Source organism: Phyllostomus hastatus, unplaced genomic scaffold (assembly GCF_019186645.2).
Source record: "Phyllostomus hastatus isolate PE091 unplaced genomic scaffold, TTU_PhHast_1.1 phas_contig_209, whole genome shotgun sequence".
Lineage (NCBI taxonomy): Eukaryota > Metazoa > Chordata > Mammalia > Chiroptera > Phyllostomidae > Phyllostomus > Phyllostomus hastatus.
The window spans coordinates 4,133,741-4,154,608 of NW_025333735.1; the positions used below are offsets into that span (position 1 = coordinate 4,133,741).

A 20,868-nucleotide genomic window follows, 5' to 3' on the forward strand; every position below is an offset into this window, starting at 1 on the left:
GTCAAGGGTTCAAAACCACACTTCCAGCGATCTGCTAGAGGAGGAAAGGTCACTCTGGAGGTAAAGTCCTGTTTTCCCAGTTTTGCCCCATTGCTAGGCACCCGGGGCTCTCTGCCCTGGTGATCTTCTGCACCTGGCCCATCGTCCTTGCTCTGCTGCTGTCTGTCTAACTGCCTACCACAAGCTTAGAATAAAAGAGAAGGAGCCAGGTGTATTAGTTTCCTGAGGCTGCTGCAACAAAGTAACACAAACTTGGTAGTATATAACAACAGAAATTTATTCCCTCATTGTTCTGAGCCAGACATCTACAATCACAGTGCTGGCAGAACTGTGCTCTCTTCAAAAGCTCTAGAAAAGATTTCAGCCTTGCTCTTTCCTCCTTCATCTTCTGGAAACTTCAGGGGCTCCTTGGCTTGTGGCTTCACTACTCTAACCTCTGTCTCCATGGTGACACTCCCTCTTTCTCCTGTCTGTCTGTCTGTCTTCCCTGTGTGGATTTAGGGCCTTCCCAGATAACCTACAGTGATTGCTTCATCTCAAGATCCTTAACTTACCACCATCTACAAAGTCTCTTTTTTTCCACATAAGGTCCTATTTATAGGTTCTGGCAATCAGAATGTGGACATAGGATTTTGGGGTGACCACTGAACCTACTATAACAAGTCAGGGGACAGTGAGCATCCTGAGGACAGCTCTTCTGGTACCCACTAGTTCTTTAGGTACACACAGGCTACCAATCTCTTCATATCTTGGGGATGGCGACATTCCCCTTACCAGTTTGATCAGCTATCCCACAGATGTTTATAAAAGGTAGAACAGCATGGACTTTGGATTTAGTAGTGATTAAGCTTTAGATGGGGCTCCACCAATTTCTAGCTACATGACCTTGGACCACTTACACTAATCTTTAGTTCTCTAATTTTGAAATGGAAATGATAATAATCCTTATCTCAGAATAACTGAAGAGTAAATGAGATAATACATGTGTGAGCAAGAATGCTGTTGGTTTCAAGTAACTGGCCTCTCTGAGACAGACTATCCCAGGACTGATTTGTCCATTTGGCGATAGCACAAGTCCTCAGGCTCATTCCATTCCTTGTTCTGCCATCCTCAGTGTGGGGCAGTGTTTCCCCACAGAGGGAGTGGTAAAGCTCCTGCTGAAGATGCTGTGGTGCATCACCCAGACCTCTCTTGGGACCAAGGCACTCAGCTGCCAGCAGTGCTGGCCTCTGATGGCATAGTTAGATCCCTGCACAGGAACTGCCCTTGGCTAAAGGAAGCTGTTTCCCCCAAATTTACACCTACTCTTCTGCTAGTCATTGTGAGAGGTGCAAAATCCTGACCTCCTTGCCTCAACTGGAACAACTCTGCATGCACATTCCAGCTCCAGAGCTCCCAATTGGCTAAGGCCTCTGTTGCAACTGCATCACACCTGAGCTTCTCCATCTGTGCAGTCCAGCTTCCCTCACTGTCCACAGGCGTTGTTCTGGAGACCACTCCTCGATAAACCTCCCACCCGATAATCTCAGGGTCTCACTGTGTGTTTTCCAGGCAAGGTACCCTGGGATACCAAGAGTAGTTCCAGGAAGAAGACTCTAAGATGGGGTGCCTGGAGCTGGACCACTCGCTGATCAGTGGGCAATGAACCATGAAATGCTGGAGTCATGCAGCTGTTAAAACTTTCACCAGAGGTGAATGGGAAGGGGGCCCTAGAGGAAGGGACTATCCTGGCAGAGGCAGTATCTTAGATGCTTGAGAAGTTTAGGAGAAATAATTATTACAAGGACTACGAAATTTGGATGAGTGTTGCTGGGGACCATGAAATCATTTAGAAAGAATTAATAGCTGAGGGCAATTAATAACCAGTATAAGGCAAAACAAGAGGGCATCTTCGGCAGCATACAGGGTGGGGCAAAGTAGGTTTACAGTTGTTTGTATGAAAAATCATACAATAATAAATAATAATACAAGAATAAACTCTGTTTTGTGTACTCACGACTGTAAACTTGCTTTTGCCCCACCCTGTTTAAACAGGCTGTGGCCAGATATCAGAAAAATTTTAGGATCAAGCCCAGAACTTACAAGAATAGCAGAGTTCCAAAGAGGACTGAGTTCTCAACCCCAACAGGTCTGCCACACGAAAATCAGGGTCCTGATTGGTGCACCTGGAATCTCAAGTCCTCAGATTTCCCTGAATTCTCTGGCCTACCCCTCCCTTCTCCCTGTTAAAAGCTAGCACTGCCTCCTGCCTCCTTGCTTGAAGACAAAACAGAGGCTTCTGCCTAGCAATGAAACAGTGTTCCCCAGGATCTATCTCCACCCCCTCTCCTGGGCCACCAGACCTATTCATTACGGTCAAGTCCCATCACAAACCAGATGGAGACATGCTGGATCTACTCAGGGAGGAAAGGGATAGACAGCCCAAAAGAATGACAAAGACTACAGCCCAAAAGAAGACAAAGACTCACAGGAGCTTAAAGATTATACGTGAGACTGGATCCTGAGGGTACAGGATAAAACCCATCAGACTTTCAAATCAAGAAGGAGGAATAATCTAATGAGCAAAATAAACCAACAAACAAAAGAGAACCACAGGCATGAAAACATGGAACAGACTGAGAGCTGAATGACCCACGGACATGGACAACACTGTGGGAATTGACTGTGGGAGCAGGGGGGCGGGTGGGATGGGCAGAGAAGGGAAAAACAGGGAAAATTGGGACAACTGTAATAGGTAATACAATAACAATAAATAATAAAAAAAAGGAGGAACAGGAGCAATTTCCATTCACATGGGATGGATCATTCATTGATGGTCTTGCTCAGGACTATAAGTCTCCTACTGTTTGTATATGGAAACCTGACCGTCTGGATATTCCACAGAACATCACATCAGTCCATCACATCCACGGGATCATCATGTGAATTGGACTGGAGGAGCAAGAAGTGATGCTGTGCTCCAGCGAATGACAGAGAAACCCACCACAGGCACACCATATTAGTGAAGTTTGTAGGAGTGGTTTAGGGTAGGAATTGGAAAAATCTGCCCTACCACATGTATTTTGTAAATAAAATGTTATTGGAACACAACCAGGCCCACTTGCTTATGTATTGTCTATGGTTGCTTTTGCGCTGCAGTGGCAGAGTTGAGTAGTTGTAACAGAGACTATCTGAGCCATGAGGCCTAAAATATTTACTATCTAGCCCTATGTAGAAAAAAGTTTGATTGTCCCAGGTCCAGTGCATTCCATGACATTTCTTTCAAAATAAAGAACACATTACTGCATCTCAATGTTTCTATCACTAAGAAGCACACACAATGCCTGGAAATCTCTTCAGGTTTTGAAGCCATCATATTCCAATGGGATATCCCAGTGGAAATACTGGTCCAACCCAGTAAGGAAGGCTTCCAGCTCTGTACGGGGCCCAGAGTAGCAAAAGGCTATGCAGCAGGTCCAGGCAGCGTACAAACATTCCTAGTGCTTGGGCCACATAATTTAGCAGACCATATTCTATTAGAAGAGTCTTGATTGGGGAAGATGCTGTGGGGACTTACAGCAAGCCCCAACAGGAAAAATGACAACATAGACTCTTAGGGTTTGGAGCATGCTCTCTGCTCTATTTGAAAAATAGCTCATGGTGCATTATTGGGTCTTAATAAAGACAAATGTCTGTCATGGGACATTAAGAGACTTTGCAGCTGGAGCAGCTCATCATGGACAGGTTTCTAGCGAACCCGCCAACATCAGGGTCTGGTGAGCCCAGCAGGAATCCACTAATCCACTGTAGGATGGGAGTGACAACAGCTCTGGGGGCAGGCACAGTAGGGCTAGAGGGCACAGGAAAGGGATGTGGGCTTCATCCTCCACGGCATCCAGCAATGGTCGTAGAGGAGGGAAGCTTTTAAGACCCTGGCCAAGGGAAATCCTCCCCATGAGTAAAGATTTAGGCAATGCACCAAAAGTTCATCTACTTCATGTAGAAAGAAAAGCAGTCTAAGGTTAAGAATATATAAAAACTCAAGGGAGCATATCTTGGTTGGTTGGTCATTTTCCTGGAAAGAGAAAGATGGAGAGATTGGGGACAAGAAAGAGGCTGGTGAATGGATCTGTATGTCTTAATCATGTTTTTTATTTTCTGTATCTTAGGATGTTGTGAGATACTGGAGGGACTTACAGACCCAGGGAGAGAGCGCCCGTCCCAGGTGTAGCTAGTTCCTAAAGATGAAAACTTACTTGGGAGCATGTCTCTCAGAGGTAACCCAGCCACCTCCTTTACCTGACTTACACACCACACCAATGTTTCCCCTGCCCTGCGTCAACTCAGGGCAGGAACCAGACAGCTAGAGGCAGCCCCTGTGCCCCAAGGCCCATGGGAATTATTCAAACCAGCAAATCCTGAACTGTTTACTCTGCCCTGCTTCTTTGCCTCTCCTGTGGACACTCCAACTAAGGCTCTGGCCTAGGCCTTTCCCTAGCCCTTGATCCTGCCTCCTGACTAAAACCTGATGCTTTCGTTCTGACCCCTTTTCTCAGGAAATATGAGGAATAAATTCTTCTCTACATGCCATTGACTTCTCCATGTTGTTACTCAGTCATCTTTGTAAACAAAGACCTGGACACAAGTCACAGTGGGAGTGGACATTAAATGTGAGAATCTTTGTATTGCATAATATCTATTAGAGGGCACTAATTATGGAAAGGGGCTGACCAATCAAGTGGGCAGATGACTGGGCTAGTTGATGTCAGTCATCCTTGGTCACTGGCGATCTTAGTGCTGGCACAAAGAGTTCACAAGCACAGTTGTCATAGTAGCAGAGATAGGAGCCATACATGGGTCCCAACACATGGCATTCAGCTTTTCATTACTGCCCATAACTTGCTGACAAATATCCAACTTGTCAGCAATAGAGACCAATATCAAGTAAGAACTTAATAGGCCACCAATCCTTGAGAACACTAACCAGCTTCTCGGCAGCAAGCTGAGTGCATTGGACCCCTTCACTCTGACGGGGGCAGTGACTCAGCCAGAACTGGTGCATTCTTTGGATATGGGTTTGCGTTTCTTGCCTGCAGGGACTCAGCTGGCAACACTATCCAAGAGATTAGACAGTCCTGCAAAATATTGCTCAGACCAAGGGATCTACTTTAAAATAAAATGGCAGTCTGTATGTGGCCATATGGTCCTCTGATCCAACCACATCCTGCACCACCCAGAAGCTGCCGGCCTCACAGAGTGATGCAGTGGGAGGTCTTTTAAAGGCACAATGAGGTGCCAGCTTGGCGATGATACCATGTGATGATGGAGAATCAGCCTCCAGGATGCAGTATATTCCCCAGATACTTGACTCTGTCTCCAAATGGTAGAGCACATGGGTCTGCTAGACAAAGGGTAAGAATGGCAATGGCCCCACTTACCATCGTTCCCAGTGACCCACTGGGAAATTTACGCTTTTCCATCCCCTCAACTCTAAGCTCTGACTGTGGAGAAGTCCTACTCCTAAAAGGGGGATACTTCCACCAGAGGATCTAATGAGAGTGATTTAAACTTAAATCTGTAGGCTTGTTCAATCAGCCGACTTGACAATGTTCAAGCCCATCGTTCCCAGCCCACTGCACAGCCAAGCGAGAATCAATCAGACTAAAATCTTAGAACGTTTATAAAGGGGAAATGACACTGTAAAACATGACAATGCTGTGAGTTTTCATTGAATGGTGGAGGGCAGCGGTGACACATGTAACTCAAATAATTGGATCTTTAGAAACTCACAGAAATGAACTGCAGAAATAAAGTTCTAGTTGGACTTACTTATTTTACATGGGAGGCAATTGAACCAACAGAGGTTAATAGAGTTGTGCGAGGTCTGACAGATAAGTCAGTGCTGTTCCCTTGCTCCTCCACGGTGGATTCCCAGTTCCGAAGTTTCCCTTTTCAACCATGTGTCGATTAGGCAATGCCACCTTACTCTGCATTCTGTATGCACACCACACGGAAGACTGATGAATGACCTGCGTTCTGGTGGCTGGGAAAAGTCACCTTAGCGTTAAAAATTCATTATGAAAGCTGCCCAAATAGACAATTAAACAGACTGATGTCAACCTAATTGGCTCAAATTAATGAATGCAGATCTTCTCAGATTTTTAAATGTTATTATTTTTATTTTATTTTTTTGCTGTTTGTTGTTGAGCCAAAGGTTATCAGAGTTCTCCCTTTCATTAGACTCACAAAACTATTTCAAATGTCATTGTATGTTCATTTTTAATTAGGGGCAGGAAGTATTTAGAATTCACAAAAGCTTCAAACTAACTTCTCTACGTCTTTGGGGACCAATAAAAATATGCATTTTGTTTAGCACATTTCCCTTAACTCAGCATTACAAATTTTTATGAAGCTTAAAAAATGCAGGTTTTTTTCTTTTATGTGCCCTTATAAAGATAGAGCTTTAGAATTACCTGATATCCAAAGACCTAAGAAGGAAGTTGTTTTATCTTTTAGTAATATTAGGATGCAGCAGATGAGCAGTGTTTGGGTTCAGTGTGTTTGTACATCCTGTGACTTGGCCGAGGTTGAAATGGAGATCATAAAATAAAGCCACACTTTAATTCACTGTCCCTGTCATACTATTGACTGTACACTGTAGTCTCATTCAGCTCTCCATTGACCTTATGAGACTGGTACTATGGAAGGGTCGCCTGCTTCCCCACAGCATTCGTACTCCTGTCCTTAATTTAGCTGGCTACTTGGCCGGCTACTTCCCAACCTCCCTTGCAAGTAACTATGACCCCATGACTAAGTTCTTATTAAAAGGATATCCTTGGCTGGTGTAGCTCAGTGGATTGAGCGCGGGCTGTGAACCAAAGCATCACAGATTCGATTCCCAGTCAGGGCACATGCCTGGGTTGCAGGCCATGGCCCCCAGGAACTGCACATTGATGTTTCTCTCCCCCTCTCTCTCTCTCTCTCTCTCTCTCTCTCTCTCTCTCTCTTTCTCCCTCCCTTCCCTCTCTAAAAATAAATAAAATATTTTTTAAAAAAGGATGTAAGTACAAGTTGCAATATGCAACTTTTTTCTTTTTTTTCCTGGCTGAAATACAGTTGTGATAAATGAAGTTTAAGCAGCCACCTTGGACCACAGAGGAAGCTGTGTGTTACGGATGGTGGATCAGCACTCTAGGAGAAGTCTGGGACCCAGTGATTGTGGAGTGGTCAGGCCAACTCTGGCCTGCTTATCTTCAGACCTCATACACATGACCAAAACTTCTCTCTTGTCTAAGTCACCATTATTTGGGTTTTCGACGGAATCTTATCCAAACTGATACACTTGAGCTGTTCTGTCCTAACTGAGATGTCCTGTAAGTATAAAATACACAGTGGATTTTGAAGACATGAGAAAAGATTATAAAGTATATCATTAATTACTATTATAGTGATTACATATGGAAATGGTAAATTTGGGACATATTGGGTTAAATTTATTATTTGTTTCTTTTTACTTTTTAAAATGTGACTACCAGAAAATTAAAAACTACACGTGTGGCTCACATTATATTTTCATGGGACGGAGCCAGGCTAGTGCTGTGTGCTCTGTCTCTGTGTCTGCACTAGAGAACCGAGGAGGTGCCTGAGGCCAGAGGAGCCAAACGGCTTACCCGAGTTTCCACATCAAGTAAATGGTGGGATGGACTCAAGTTCAGGTTTATCGGGAACAGCCCCAGTGCTTCCACCCACCGCACCACAGTGTACCAACTGGCGTCACTGAGTTCTGGCGCAGGAGAGAGGACACTGTCCCAGACACTGATTTTTGATGGTAGGGCATGCTGGTTGACTGAGGAGTTTTACTGAGTTTCCCTCAAATTTGTGTCCATAATCTGATGAGTTTCCTAGTCTTATTTTCAAATTGTATATTTCCCAGCATATAAAAAAAAGTACAATCCACAAAAAAACAGGATGAAACATCATTTACAGAACAATTCTGCTATCTTTAATTCAGCAAGAAGGCATTTAACTTGAGAGCTTTGCTACAGGCATGCCCCACAGATGACGGAGCTGGAGACCCTTACGTCAGATCTTTCCTTGGGTGCTTTACCTGACTTTTCTGGGAGCTTAAGGCCTCTGAGCTCTATGACCTAAGATGCCCTGTGGGTGACACCTAGGTGACAGCATGTGCTACCTTGTGGCACATGTTCCCTTATCTTGCTGTTTGGAGATCTGGCTGCCCAGGCCATGGCCTGTTCCATGGATTGTAAGTAGGTTCAGTATTGTTTACTCTTTTGCTCATTAACTTCCCCCCGACCTGTGCCATGACAAAGGTGGTAAGTCTGTCCATGTACTTATTCTATGGAAGAGGGGCATATATTCTACTTGGAAATTGCCTGATACCCCCAGCTTTCGGGATTTCTCTCTAGAGATAACTGTGGACAGGAGCAGCCTGCCTGAGGTAAATAGACATTAATACAGCTACCGATTTGCAGGCAGCCAAAGACTTCTCTTGCTTTATTCACAGGTTCCTCTGTGATTCTGCCCCACTGTGGGCAAGACACAACTCTCTCATTGAGGTTCACAAAGATAGAAGACAGCCACAGTCACCAGATGAACTTGGATGTGATTGTTGTAATCTCCTTTTCTCTCTGTAGAACTGCCACTCCTGGCCAGAAATGGTACCCAAACTATTTAATTGCCTCTGGAGCTACAGCATGAAGCTAACGAGCTGCTCATTAATGCACCCATGGCTCTTTCCCTCCTTCCTGTGGCTTCTGTTCCTAGTTTAGAAGCAGAATTAACAAGTTTTTCCCCTAAGAAGTGTATCTGTCCTACAGCAGTCAGCTCTTTGAACATCTAGCTTCATCCTCTAATCATTACAGAAAACAGCTAACGGCTCTGTGCCCAGACGTGACCCCTGCAGATCCCATTTGCCGTGACCGTCAGAGGCAGATGGATCGCCACCAGTAAGTCCTTTCTGCACTCAGCTTCCAAATATGGGAGCGGCTGGATAACGGTGGGTCATTAGACATTTCCAAATTAAATTGCTCCAAAGATACATCTCACTAATGCAATGGAGGAACACTGTGTGCCCCTGATCGGTATTCGGAGCTCTGAGGGCAGAATCCGTGCTCACGCTGGGTATTTGTTGAGGACAGATGAGGAGACTGCCAGCAACTGGTCTCTTTTTCACCATATTCATCATGTCCAGTGAGCATCAGAACCGATGCTCATATCTGCTGCACACTCCAGTGCAACATGCCAGCTTGTTTTCCGTGAAATCTGCTGCACTGGTAATCTCCGGTTCCTGAACTAGCTTATGCTAAGGTGGCTGTCTGTGTCTCTTTGCTTTAGATCAGGGGGTCTATTTTTCATCATACCCCAGGATCTAGATAGTCAGTGTAGAACTATGCCCTTCCTGGTTGCAAAATATTAGGGAATTAAAAGATTGTAATAAATTGGAGCTTTCGGCCTGACCTAGAAGAAAGCAAATGTAGTTGTGAAAACATATACATGCTGCACTGGCCAAAGGAAAACATGTCAGCTCAGGTTTTACTGAAAAGCAACCAGTCTGTGAGCTTGCCTTTAAACCAATTCATTACATGTCTTTTCTAGAGTCCGAACCATAGAGGTTCAGATGTGGGGTGGGGAGCGGGGTGGAGTGGCAATTACTTTTTGAAGTCTCTTGTGGTTCTGATACCCTGCCAGCCCCTTTGGTTAAAAATAATCAAATTCAACATTAAACAGTTCTCACATAAAATCTATTGGCATCAAGGCATGCTTGTTCCCACTTGCACTCGTGAAGTGCTTCCCCACGCGGCGCGTATATCTGCTCCTAGCTGCAGACCCAGATCACATTAATGAAATCCAGTGTGATCTGAAAAGGAATCAGGCGGCTCTGGTTTTGCTGTTGTCTGGGGACAAAGACTGCCTACCTGCTGAATTTCAAGTACTTGCAGCCACTCTCAGTGGCTTATTTTGATCACACTGCTTTTCCCTGGGTTGAGGGTAGGAGGGAGAGGCATGAAAGCAGCCGCCCTGGTTTCTGAGGTGCTCAGGCTTGCCTGTGACAGGCCTTCATTCTGGGCGTAAGAACGGGCAGACTATCTTTAATTTGCTAATTTTGCCTGAAAGCTGTCAACAGAGGCTGAAGAATGATTTGATTCTTTTCAGTTTGCTTTCCTTTTTTTAATTGGTTAAATGCTAATTTATTGTGGGTACGGTGAATGTTCTGGTTGTGATAAGAGAAAACAAGAGAGCCAAGGAGTTATTATAAAACTTGAACGGTAATGCATGGGGACGGATGAACTTCTATCACTTGTTTCATGTGACAAATAATGAGACCAAAGACCGAAGGCTACATCCCACTCAGCTTGTTCTGACGCCTGTGTGCAGACTCCACTGTGCTCCCCAGTTTGCCAGGGTCACAGCATGAGAATTCTGCATTCCACCATTTCGGAGACAGAGTTTAAGGCATTCCTTGGAGGCCCCACTGGGAGTGTTTTTCATGCCCTTTTAGGTGGACCAATTCTTCCACGCAAGCATTTCTCTGCAAATGTCCCCGTCATCTCCTGACTCCAGAATCCTCATTTTCTAGCTGACATCAAGGCTCACAATTTTCTCTATCATTTAATTCTTAAAAATATGGAATTTATCGAGCTATCTTCAGCATTAACGGTGATAGTGCTCGTTTTGAGAGAGGGATGTGAATGTAAAGCGGCCCCCAAACACCAGAGAAGCCGAGAGACCGAAGGATGAGGTGAGCAAGTCCAGTTTGTCAGTTAGTGAGTAACAGCAGACAGTGTAGCAAACACAGTCCTGGGCCCGAGTCCTGCCCCCGACACACAGGGTTTTATGGCTGAAGCCATGGGCCTCTGCACCTTTAGAGGAATGTGGCCGATAGTTCGCCTTTCAATTAAAAATGTTTTCCTTCCCTTTTTTTAAAAAAATAGAGCAGTCTAGGTTTGAAGCTTGGTTGAGTTAGGTTGGGATTAATGAACAAAGTTTTCAATAGTTGTGAAAGGTGATTGTGATAAAAACATTCAGACTAAAAGGAGTCTGAGCCCAAGTTCAAATCTAGAGAAAAATACAACTAAAGATGAACTTTCAGTGTCATTTGTCCCAAGTGTTCAATGGCCAGCTGACTGGTGACAGCAAGTCATCCCCCAGTATTCTTTATCTTTTATCTCTAGAATTAGGGGACTTCTGAATTTTAACTGGACCCATGGTCTCTAAGAAAAAGAAGAAACATTTCAGGCCTCTTTTGCAGCTTAGTTATGGCAATGTGACTGAATTCTGGCCAGCAAGGTATCAGAGGATATAAAGAGGAACAATTTCTCAGAAATGTCCTTAAGAAAAGGAGGTATGTACCTTTCCCCTTTTGTTTTCCCACTGGTTGGAATTCAACGGCAAGAGCTAAAGCGCCACCTTGGGCTGTGAAATTCTAGGATCGAGTACCATGCATAACAGAGTAAAAAGAGTGGTGGAGTCTATATTGCCCCTAACATCATGGAGGACCATACCAGAGAATGCCTGGTTCCCCAATCTAGACAATTTCATAAAAAGAAGCAAGCTTCTGTCTTGTCTATATGACCTGTCGATGTGAGTTAAGAGCAGGGGAGGCAGGTTTTATCACTCACAGCCAAACCCTACTCCAAACTGCGACAGGAAGTACCAGGTGGATGCACGAAAGCAGGGCCTGGACATTCCTCATGCTGTCCCTTTGAGGTACAGGGTTCAAACAGAATCACCGTGTCACTTGTGGGAAACACCTTCAGAAAGGTTAATCAGGTTCTTCATTCCATCTTCCTTCTACTGGAGCTCCTGCCCCTTCTCTCCCACCAAGGTCTCCAGCAGGTGCAGTTCTCACCTGTCATTACTCTCACCTCCCAGTACTTACCTACATTCTGCCTTTTACTCATGTTTCTGTTTGCTGTCTCGGGTAGGCTGTGAGAACTTGGGGACAGAAAAAGTCCCTTTTGTGATCCTCTCCCACTTAAAGTAAAACAAAGCATTACTTAAATTTCCAGTCGGAGAAAGACAAGTACCTTGTGATTTCATCCATCTGTGGAATCTAATGAACAAAAATGAGCTAATAAGCCAAATAGAGACAGACTCATAAATAGAGGGCAGGCTGATAGCCCTGAGGGAGAGGTGGTGGGGAGGGGGGCAAGGAAGGATTCAGTGAAAAAGAAAGCAGAGGAAGGACTCATGGACACAGTCACCAGCATAGTGGTTGCCAGAGGGAGGGGATAGGAGGTGGTGGACGGTGGTACAGGGAGTCGGGGGCATAAATGGTGATGGATGGAGACTTGACTGGGGTGGTGAACACAGTCAGTGTACAGATGACATGTTGTAGAATTGTGCACCAGAAACCTGTAGAATTTTGTTAACCAGTGTCACTCCAACAAATTCAATAGAAAAATACATGAAAAGAAAAATAAATAAATAAATAAACAAGTTTCAGATACTCTGTTAACAATTAATTTAGAGTGTATCTTTGAACCCCACCCACCCATTGCCTGTGTTTTGTCACTCTCATCCTCAGACAGTGTGTTCTCCAAATGATCTCCGCAGGGGAGTGAATTGTAACACTTTCTAAAATAGTGATTCTTAACTTGAGAGGAAGGAAGAGGGAACTTGAGGAGTCCATCACCTCTGCAAAGTTTTGTATGTGGGAATATGAGTTTTTTGTCTGGAGGAAGGTCCACAGCTTTCATTAGAATTTCCAAAAAAATCATGACCCCTACTGGCCTACAGCAAAACACAACAAAAAACAATACAAATCTTTAGTTAAAAGGACACCTAAAGTGTGTTGCTGGGTTGGGTAAGAGAAGGAACCAAGCAAGCTTAGCCAATTCCATTCATAAAGAAGATAAATCCACATATACATCCATATGTTTCCTGTATCTACATCTTTTCCGTGTACAAGAAGACACTCCAACCAACTGAACCACCCAGCCAGGGCTCCATACCTACATTTTTTAAAGGTGCAGCTTTCTTTCCATGGTTTTAAGGAGTGACCTTAATCCTTACTCCCAACTGCAGAAGCAACCAACAGAGAAGGTTGAACACACACCAGGAATCAAATGAAGCAATGCTTTATTGCAACCACAAAGCACCGACCCAACAAGGCATCGACACATGGAGATTGAACAAATGTCTCTTTGAACAGAGATGTAGCAAGCCCACTTCTTCAAGTTTTTAAAAACAAGTGCTCAAACCAGGAATCAAACAAAGCATCAGAGCAATTAAAAAAATATTACACCATCATGAAGGAATATATATAAAAATATTCTGTGCTAGCAACAAGGCTTTTTGATCTGTAACTCTTGGCAAATTTCTTCAGAAACAAATTATCATAAATACAACCATAAAGCAAAAAAATGCTTTCTTCAGAAACAAAGAACCCATTTAAAAGCCATTCTATACAGAAAATACCATTAGTCCCTGTGAAAGCTAGCTGAATATGGATGGATATCCCCAATACACAACAGAGTTTTTCTTTTAGAGCTACGGTTCTCTCCTGAAGGGGCCGAGATGCATGTTCATTTCACACACCGCAGCATGTCCCAGTGAAACCTTAATAAGGTCAAGTGGAGGACCCTCTATAAAAAAGGGTGTCAGCAATTCCATCCCAGTAACACAAGCTCTAAGGAGCAGAGGAAACCAAGGGAGACACCAATCTTTTTCTCTTTTTCCTCCTTCCCAAGTCTATAACCAAAAGATGCTCATTCCATTAATTTTTTAAATGAATTTTGGTAAAGCCATCTATGAAAAAATGAAGAAAATCCTTATGATTTCAAAGCTTTTCTGGGGAAGGGTATCTAATCATGTCAAAGTTTGATTTCTTTCACGCTCTTTGACAAACCCACAAGGAAAACTATCCCGTCCACGTGTTCTCGTGTTCTCCTTGCTCCTCCTAACTGAATTCAGGTCAGCTGATGGATTGCCTAGTCTATCCAATAGGATAACGTTTCATTTGGTTGAAATTCTTTACATATACACATGTATGTATTCTGTTTACAAAGTTTCATCACATGAAACTGAATTATGTCTCTGTGCATTTTTTGAGGTCTGAGACCCCAACTGGACCGTACTATGAAGAGGTGTTCTTTAAATGCTTTGACTGAAGAGGTTTTATGTGGTACTCGTAGATTTTCAGAGCAGGCCCCAGTTTTAACTGAAGTCCTGTCAACACATCATTTCTTGTCATCAATAGCAGGGATTTTCCATCAATCTCCTGTAAAGGAAGCAGAGGGCAAAGCCAACATGTAAGTACAAAATCTCAAGAATAATAAAAAAGGAAGTTCAAAGGAAAAAAGCCACATTGATTTTCAAGCTAAAATCATTATTTTTCCACTTCTGCCAAAATGGAAACAAAATGAAATCTTCTATTTTTATCTTGCATATTCTACTTTTAGTCTCAGATTAAATACATTTTATAGCTGCTCTTGTTTTCAAGATCACATCGTAAATGTCTTAAAAAACTGACAGCAAGTTTGGAGTATGTACCCTTAGGTTTACATACCCAAAGATACTGCTTCCAAAAAAAAATGACACTTCCCATTTATAAAATATGAATAGTTTATGCAGAATTTTGTGTGCTTAGTTCCTAAAATAACTCTATAAATTAGGACAGGCAGGGGTTATCATCTTAATTTTACAGGCAAACCGGGAACCAGGCAAGAAGTGAACCATCAAGAATGAAGATCAGGAAGTTAGGAAAGGATGGCACAGGGTTTGAACTCTCGTCTGCCCACAGCCAAAGCCAGTGTTCTCTTCCTAAGTCCTTCTGTCTCTCCTGACATTTAGAAGTACATGTGTGTTGTTTAGATGGACTAATGGGGACTAGAGTCTTAGTTTTCTGGAATCTTGTCAATCACATCAATGAACATTGGGAAAATGATTCACTCACTCTGAACTTTCTTCCCGCCCTTTCAAAGGAAAATCATCCTGCCTCCACCTGAAAATCAACCTCTCATGTTGAAAGTCCTACCACATTTCCTCTTAATGGAGCTTTGAAATCCCAAATAAGGTAGTGAGGGGCAGGGCTCTGCCTACCGCAAATTCTCTCCCCTATTCTCCTCATGAGTCCACTTCCCACACCCTTCAGATACCCAACCAGGTATCCTTCACTCCAACTAACCTGAAGACTACAAAGCTTTGGGGAGAAATAAAACAGACTTCTCATGAAAGATATGAGGACCCCAAGTATAGAAAGTGGTTTGAAACTTTCGGAAAGTAAGCACTGAGAATGCTGACTGCCCCCTTACTTTTGTTATCGCTTACTGCGGAGAGAAGCTGAGTTAGTTCTTAGGGAACCTGGGTTCAAGAGATGGGCCAGTTGTGTATGCTTGGTAAGCCTCAACATATCTGTTTCATCAATCTGCACATATACATCCATACCCACCTCCGCGACTGAGGGACAGAAAGGGGACCCAATGTGCAACTGTAGCTACATAAAACTGTGACTCCCTCCTGTGCTATGACCAAGGGGGCCCTTCCTCCAAACTCTCTCATGTACTATGCCAGGCTGTGAAATACATGTGCATGGAACGTCTCTGTGTGGGGGAGAAATAGCTGGGCTGAGGGGCTGAAGAAACACCCACTTCAGAACCTGAGGCAAGTTCCCTTCCTCCTCTCTCTCGTCCGTGGGTAATAGGGAGTAAGGGGATTCTGACAGGATTCCATGAGGTAACACCCTTACAAATGCTCCCTGTCCCTGAGCAGTAAGTCATACAATCATTTGTCATTATTCCTTGACAGGATCATGGTCCTCAATTCACTTGTCAAATACCTAACACAAACCAGAGCAGAAGGACAAGGAATTACTTGTAACTGGTCTGTGGTATTTTTGAGTGTTGGAAACCTTGACTTTGCCATCTACTAAAAAACAAAATATCTCTCATTAATATGTAGGAGACAACTATTCAAAACCACAGTGCATAAAAAATTGGTTGAATAGGGTAAGAGGGGAAAATTAAGGGTATATGGACTGCATTTCCAACCCTAAAGTATTTTTTTTTCTAGTTCAGCAGCTAGTAATCTCAAAGAGGGCCCATCAGGACAACCTGCAAGTCTGAGAGTTGGCAGAGGGGCTTTTGACGCCTGGAAGTCACAGTGGCTGTTCGGAAGGCATTGTGAGGTGACAGGAACCTGAATCACAAGTTACTTCAAAGCTCATGCTCCAGCTTACACACTGAGATGAACATTGACTCACTTGAAACACTTAAAAAAGTGGCAAAGCCTTTTCTTCTCTCCATCTTTCCTTTGCTAGTATTTGCTCCTACTTCACTTATTACATATTTTAAACAGGCATCAGGAAGAGATGTCACTGCCTGCATTTCTATACAACAAGAAAACTTCCTTGATTAACTGAAAGTGAATTTTTAAACGTCTTTGCTAGTGAAAAGTCCTCTACAACTCAGCATTTCTGTCAGAAGCCAAGTATGTCTGCAAAAAATGCTGAAATTTATATTTTATTTAAGACAAAATGGAAATCATGTTCCAGGCTCCAATTAGATTTTCCCTTTCTTCAGTGGCCACCCTGTAGTTCACCTCAGACTAGGTTTTGTGAAAGGAAGCTCTGTTTGGAAATCCTCATTAAAAAAACCCTCATCTGAGGACGTATTTATTGATGGCAGAGACAGACAGAGAGAGACAGAGGCATCACTCAGTTGCTTCCCACACACATCCCAACTAGGAACCGAACCCACAAACTTTGGAAAGAAGGGATGATGCTCCAACTAACTGAGCCATCCATCCAGGGCTGGAAATCCTTATTTTAAAAAATTTGAAGCGAATAGTGCTCATACATACAAGAAAACTTTCCTATTAAATCATGACTGGCAGTTCAGGTGAATGGGAGCATATTGGAAATGTGAGCTTCCAGGTCAAGCAAACCATAGGCTGACCTTTGTCTCCCCAACTTGTTGTGTGACCCTGGGTAAGAGATTTAACGATTTAACTTCCTCAAGCCCCAGTTTCATCACTTGTAAAATGGAGGTAAACCCATGAAGGATTCTGGAGATTAAATGTGACACTCTTATGTAAGGCAACCAGCACAGTGCCTGATGTATAGGAGGTCCTCCATGGCTACTAAGTGGACATGTATGGGCTTTGAAAAAAATGGGTTATGTTCTAATTTCAAATCCACCTTCCGTTTCCATTCTGGAACAGTGCTCTGTGCCTGAACAGTACCCTCTGCCAGAGTGATGCAGGAATATTCCTGTTCAAGTTCAGAAAATTTATTAAAATGTTAAAAAATTGAAAAACTACATAAAAATCACAAACACAGGTGTTTTCCTTGAATTAAGAAAGCTACTCATTTGTTACATAATTTGTATAAAAGTCTGTGGTGCAAATGAAACCCAAATTTTGCCAGTCAGCATGGTGTATGTACTAGAATGAGCCTAAGACTGGAAACTGGAATACAAAAGTGCTAATGCAGATTCCATCAGTAACTTTCCACAAGGAAACCCTCCTATAAGCCCTATTCAAATGAACGGGTTGGAGTGTGACCACATCCAGCTAAACAAAAAATCTCACAACTGCATGAATATCACAATTAAAGCCAAACTAAAAAGGTAATTCACATCTTGGCATCCAATTTATACATCTGTGTTAAGGGATAATCATTTGCTAGTTTCAGCAAAACTTTTTACATTACTTTTATCTTCTGTCTTTATGTAAAAGTAACCAAGGACCTGTTGGGCAATAATATTCAAAATGTTCACATACTTAATAAGTCCCAGCAAGTACTTGTGCGTGGAAGTAAGGTTCAGAGATGACAGGTGTAAGTTTCCAATGAGGGCAAGACCCTAAATCTAAAAATAAGTGAGAGGGATCTCTAGATGTAAGACACTATTTTATTGCTTATTAGGTGGGGCCTGGAGCAAGATACTCAATCGAAATCTCATTTCGTTATCTATATGATGGGGGAAAGTAGCTACTATATTTCACTATGGAAGTATTATTGAGATAACATATGTGAAGTAGAATTCCTGACATCAGCTGAGTGCTCAATAAATTCTAGCTATTTAAAAAAGTGCATAAAAACGGTCTTAACCCATTTACCTTTCACTCTTTCTCTCTGCTAACAATCTATACCTAGATAACTCTTTCAATTGATCTAGTTGTGATATAGTTCATTGGAAATGTACAGGAAGAAAGAAGGTGAGGGGGAAAGAACAGGAACTAAGAGGAAGGCTAGAAAGAGAAAGAGCGACCACCAAGAGAGAGCTAACTGCACAGCAGCAGTGTGCGGCAGAGTAAGCATGGGGAAGTCAGCAGGGTTCCTGGCCGCAGCGCCCTGACTCAGGAGGCCGTGTCTGTGGCGGTGGTCTCAGTGTCCCGATGTAGTGCAGGGACATGAAGGGTCAATTTAGAATCGGAAGACCTGGTCCTAAGGGCCAAACTCTGCTGCTTTCTAGTTCCTTGTAAAACATGGAGCACTATCCTCTTTCTCTGTAAAAAAAGATGTTTGGACTGAGCTGGCCTTTGTCCATTCCAGTTCAATACCCTCTCAGATTCCAGTTCTGTCTTTGGTGAGCATCAGACTCACCGGTGTCACAGGAAAGTCTGCCTGTGACAGAGTACAGCAGCAACTCCTTACCAGTGACGTAGAGGAATCTGATGAAATAGGCTTTCTCCTTCCACTTCAGCCTTCTATTTCACATTTTCTACAACCTTCTTTGTAACAACTCTCTTGCCATTCACTATCTGGCTACAAGTGGTGACCAGTCTGAAGCTTCCCATCCCACTGCTTACATAGGGGACAAATGTCCCAGAGGAAGAAGAACTTGGTCTGGAGCCCAGGGATACAAAAGTAGAAAATCCTGTGTCCAAAATGGGGATCACATCAAAGAAGGAGGAGCGGGACCTGGTTCTACCCATGTAGCCAGTGGGGAAAAAATCTCCCAAGAAGAGGTCTTCAAAGACATTTTGAAAACCACAGTGTGGCCTCTCAAACCACACTTCCTTCTTCAAATAGTTTTTGTCTTCACCGTCTCCTCCATGTTCACTTTTGATGTGGTTGCCTCTGGACTTGTCATAGTCATTGCGTTTCTTGGGATCAGACAAGACAGCATAGGCTTCAGCTACTTGTTTGAATTTCTCCTCAGCTGCCTCCTTGCTTTCCGGGTTCTTGTCTGGGTGCACCTGAAGAGCTAACTGATGATAAGCCTTCTTAATATCACAAGAGGAAGCATTTGGAGGCACCCCTAGAACTTTGTAATAATTCACCATGTTTCTTTAAAGGATCTTTCCTCACCAAGACACAGAGTTTATTTTCTGAAGAATTTCCATATAGTCTTGAAAAGGAAGGTGGTGAATTATTCAAGTCTAAATAAAGACCCTCTGAATCTTATGCCATGGTTCCTGGGACAAAGTCTCTTCTGTGGGGGGAGTTCCTCGTTGGTGTGGGTGTCCTGAGCAGTGCCCCTACCCACCCCTGCCCTCCACAGCACACTGCGCGGGGGGTAATTGTGACTCAACATTATCAGACAATGACCCTCAGCTGATGCTGTGCTTGCCTTGCATTCTTACTGGCAGAGAATTTGGGTGGATAATATACATAAACTAGGGAAGATTTCACCTAGTTTAAACATTCAACACTGCGCAGCTTGTTAACAGAGATGAAATATTTATGTAGCTCAAAAAGAAATCTTACTCATTTATTAAAGTAACAGTACAAAGCAAAAAGGGCCTTGCACTTAAATCAGGCACAAAATTCATTTTGGCTCATTTGTAAGGGCCAGTGACTTAATAGGTATCTTGCCTGTGTTTAATATTTGCTGCTAACACAAAATGAGTGATAAAGGGGCTCCATCATACACACAAAAATCTTGTATGCATTTCTGATGAAGGAAAAAGTATGAAACTCAGTTCACCAAATGAGGAAACTGGGTTATAGAGATGTTTGCCTAGATTTAAAAAAGGAGTAGGTTTAAAGAATAGAATTAGGAATGAATTCTTCCCATGTATGGTCAGATAAGGCTTCTTCACTTCAGTTGATTTTTTTAAAGTTAGCCTTTTGAAATTTCTCTCTGGACTTAACAAAACTAAGTAGCAACTATCACAACAGCAAATGCTTTTAAAATGGCTTTAAAGCTCAGTTATAGCAAGGGCTGCTGGTTGCTCTTTTTTCTAGGCCACACAGCTACACACTTCACCAACTTCCTTGCAATTGGTCATGGCCATGTGACTGCATCTGGCCAATGACATATGAAGGGATTGAGGTGCACCTCTTTCGGGTCTGGCCGATAAAACCACCTACGTGGACTCCTCCTTGCTCCCTACCCTTACACAAAACTGGATGTCAATACCCAGATGACCCTGAAAGCTTCTGGTTGAAGATGACAGAGCCTCCATCCTGGGTCCTTGAATTACTGTGAAACAGACACCCCATTGACCAAACTTGGATTATTCATATAATCAGGAAATAAGCCTCTACTGTAATTAAGTCATTATACATGTTTTCATCTACTTGTGATGGCAGTTAGTCTACTCTAATACACCAATCATCTCTACCTACAATGTCACCTTCACTTTTAGAGCCTAACTCTTCTGTCATCAACCAGAAGAGGCTCACCTCTGCAACACAGGAAGTTCAGCATCTATTCTCTCTCTCACACCTCACTCCCCTTACCCCCACTTTGCATTTCAACTCCACTTCCTCTAGGGTCATGAGTGCCCTTAGGCTCCTCTTTTGTGCCAAGTCTGTGCCCCCTGTTTGGCCCTCTCAGGCCATAAGCCCTGTATGTGCCCACATCACAAATACCGCATGCAGGAGCAATCCAGCTTTTCTGACTCCTTTACATGGTATAGCTGGGAAAAAAGTCAAGAAGCCGTGAAGATGAAACACCACACTTGCGCAGGGTACCAACA

General features: G+C 43.2%; 1 protein-coding gene across 2 annotated transcripts in view; it reads right to left on the reverse strand.

Moving 5' to 3' along the window:
- Positions 1–13,065: 13,065 nt before the first annotated feature.
- Positions 13,066–20,868, reverse strand: part of SAMD13 (sterile alpha motif domain containing 13) — a 52,257-nt gene continuing 44,454 nt past the window's right edge. For both annotated transcript variants that reach the window (XM_045835502.1, XM_045835503.1), the window contains exon 4: positions 13,066–14,221. In XM_045835502.1, the coding sequence (XP_045691458.1) occupies positions 14,078–14,221 (144 nt within the window). In that variant the 3' untranslated portion in view covers positions 13,066–14,077. The remainder of the gene's footprint in view (positions 14,222–20,868) is intronic.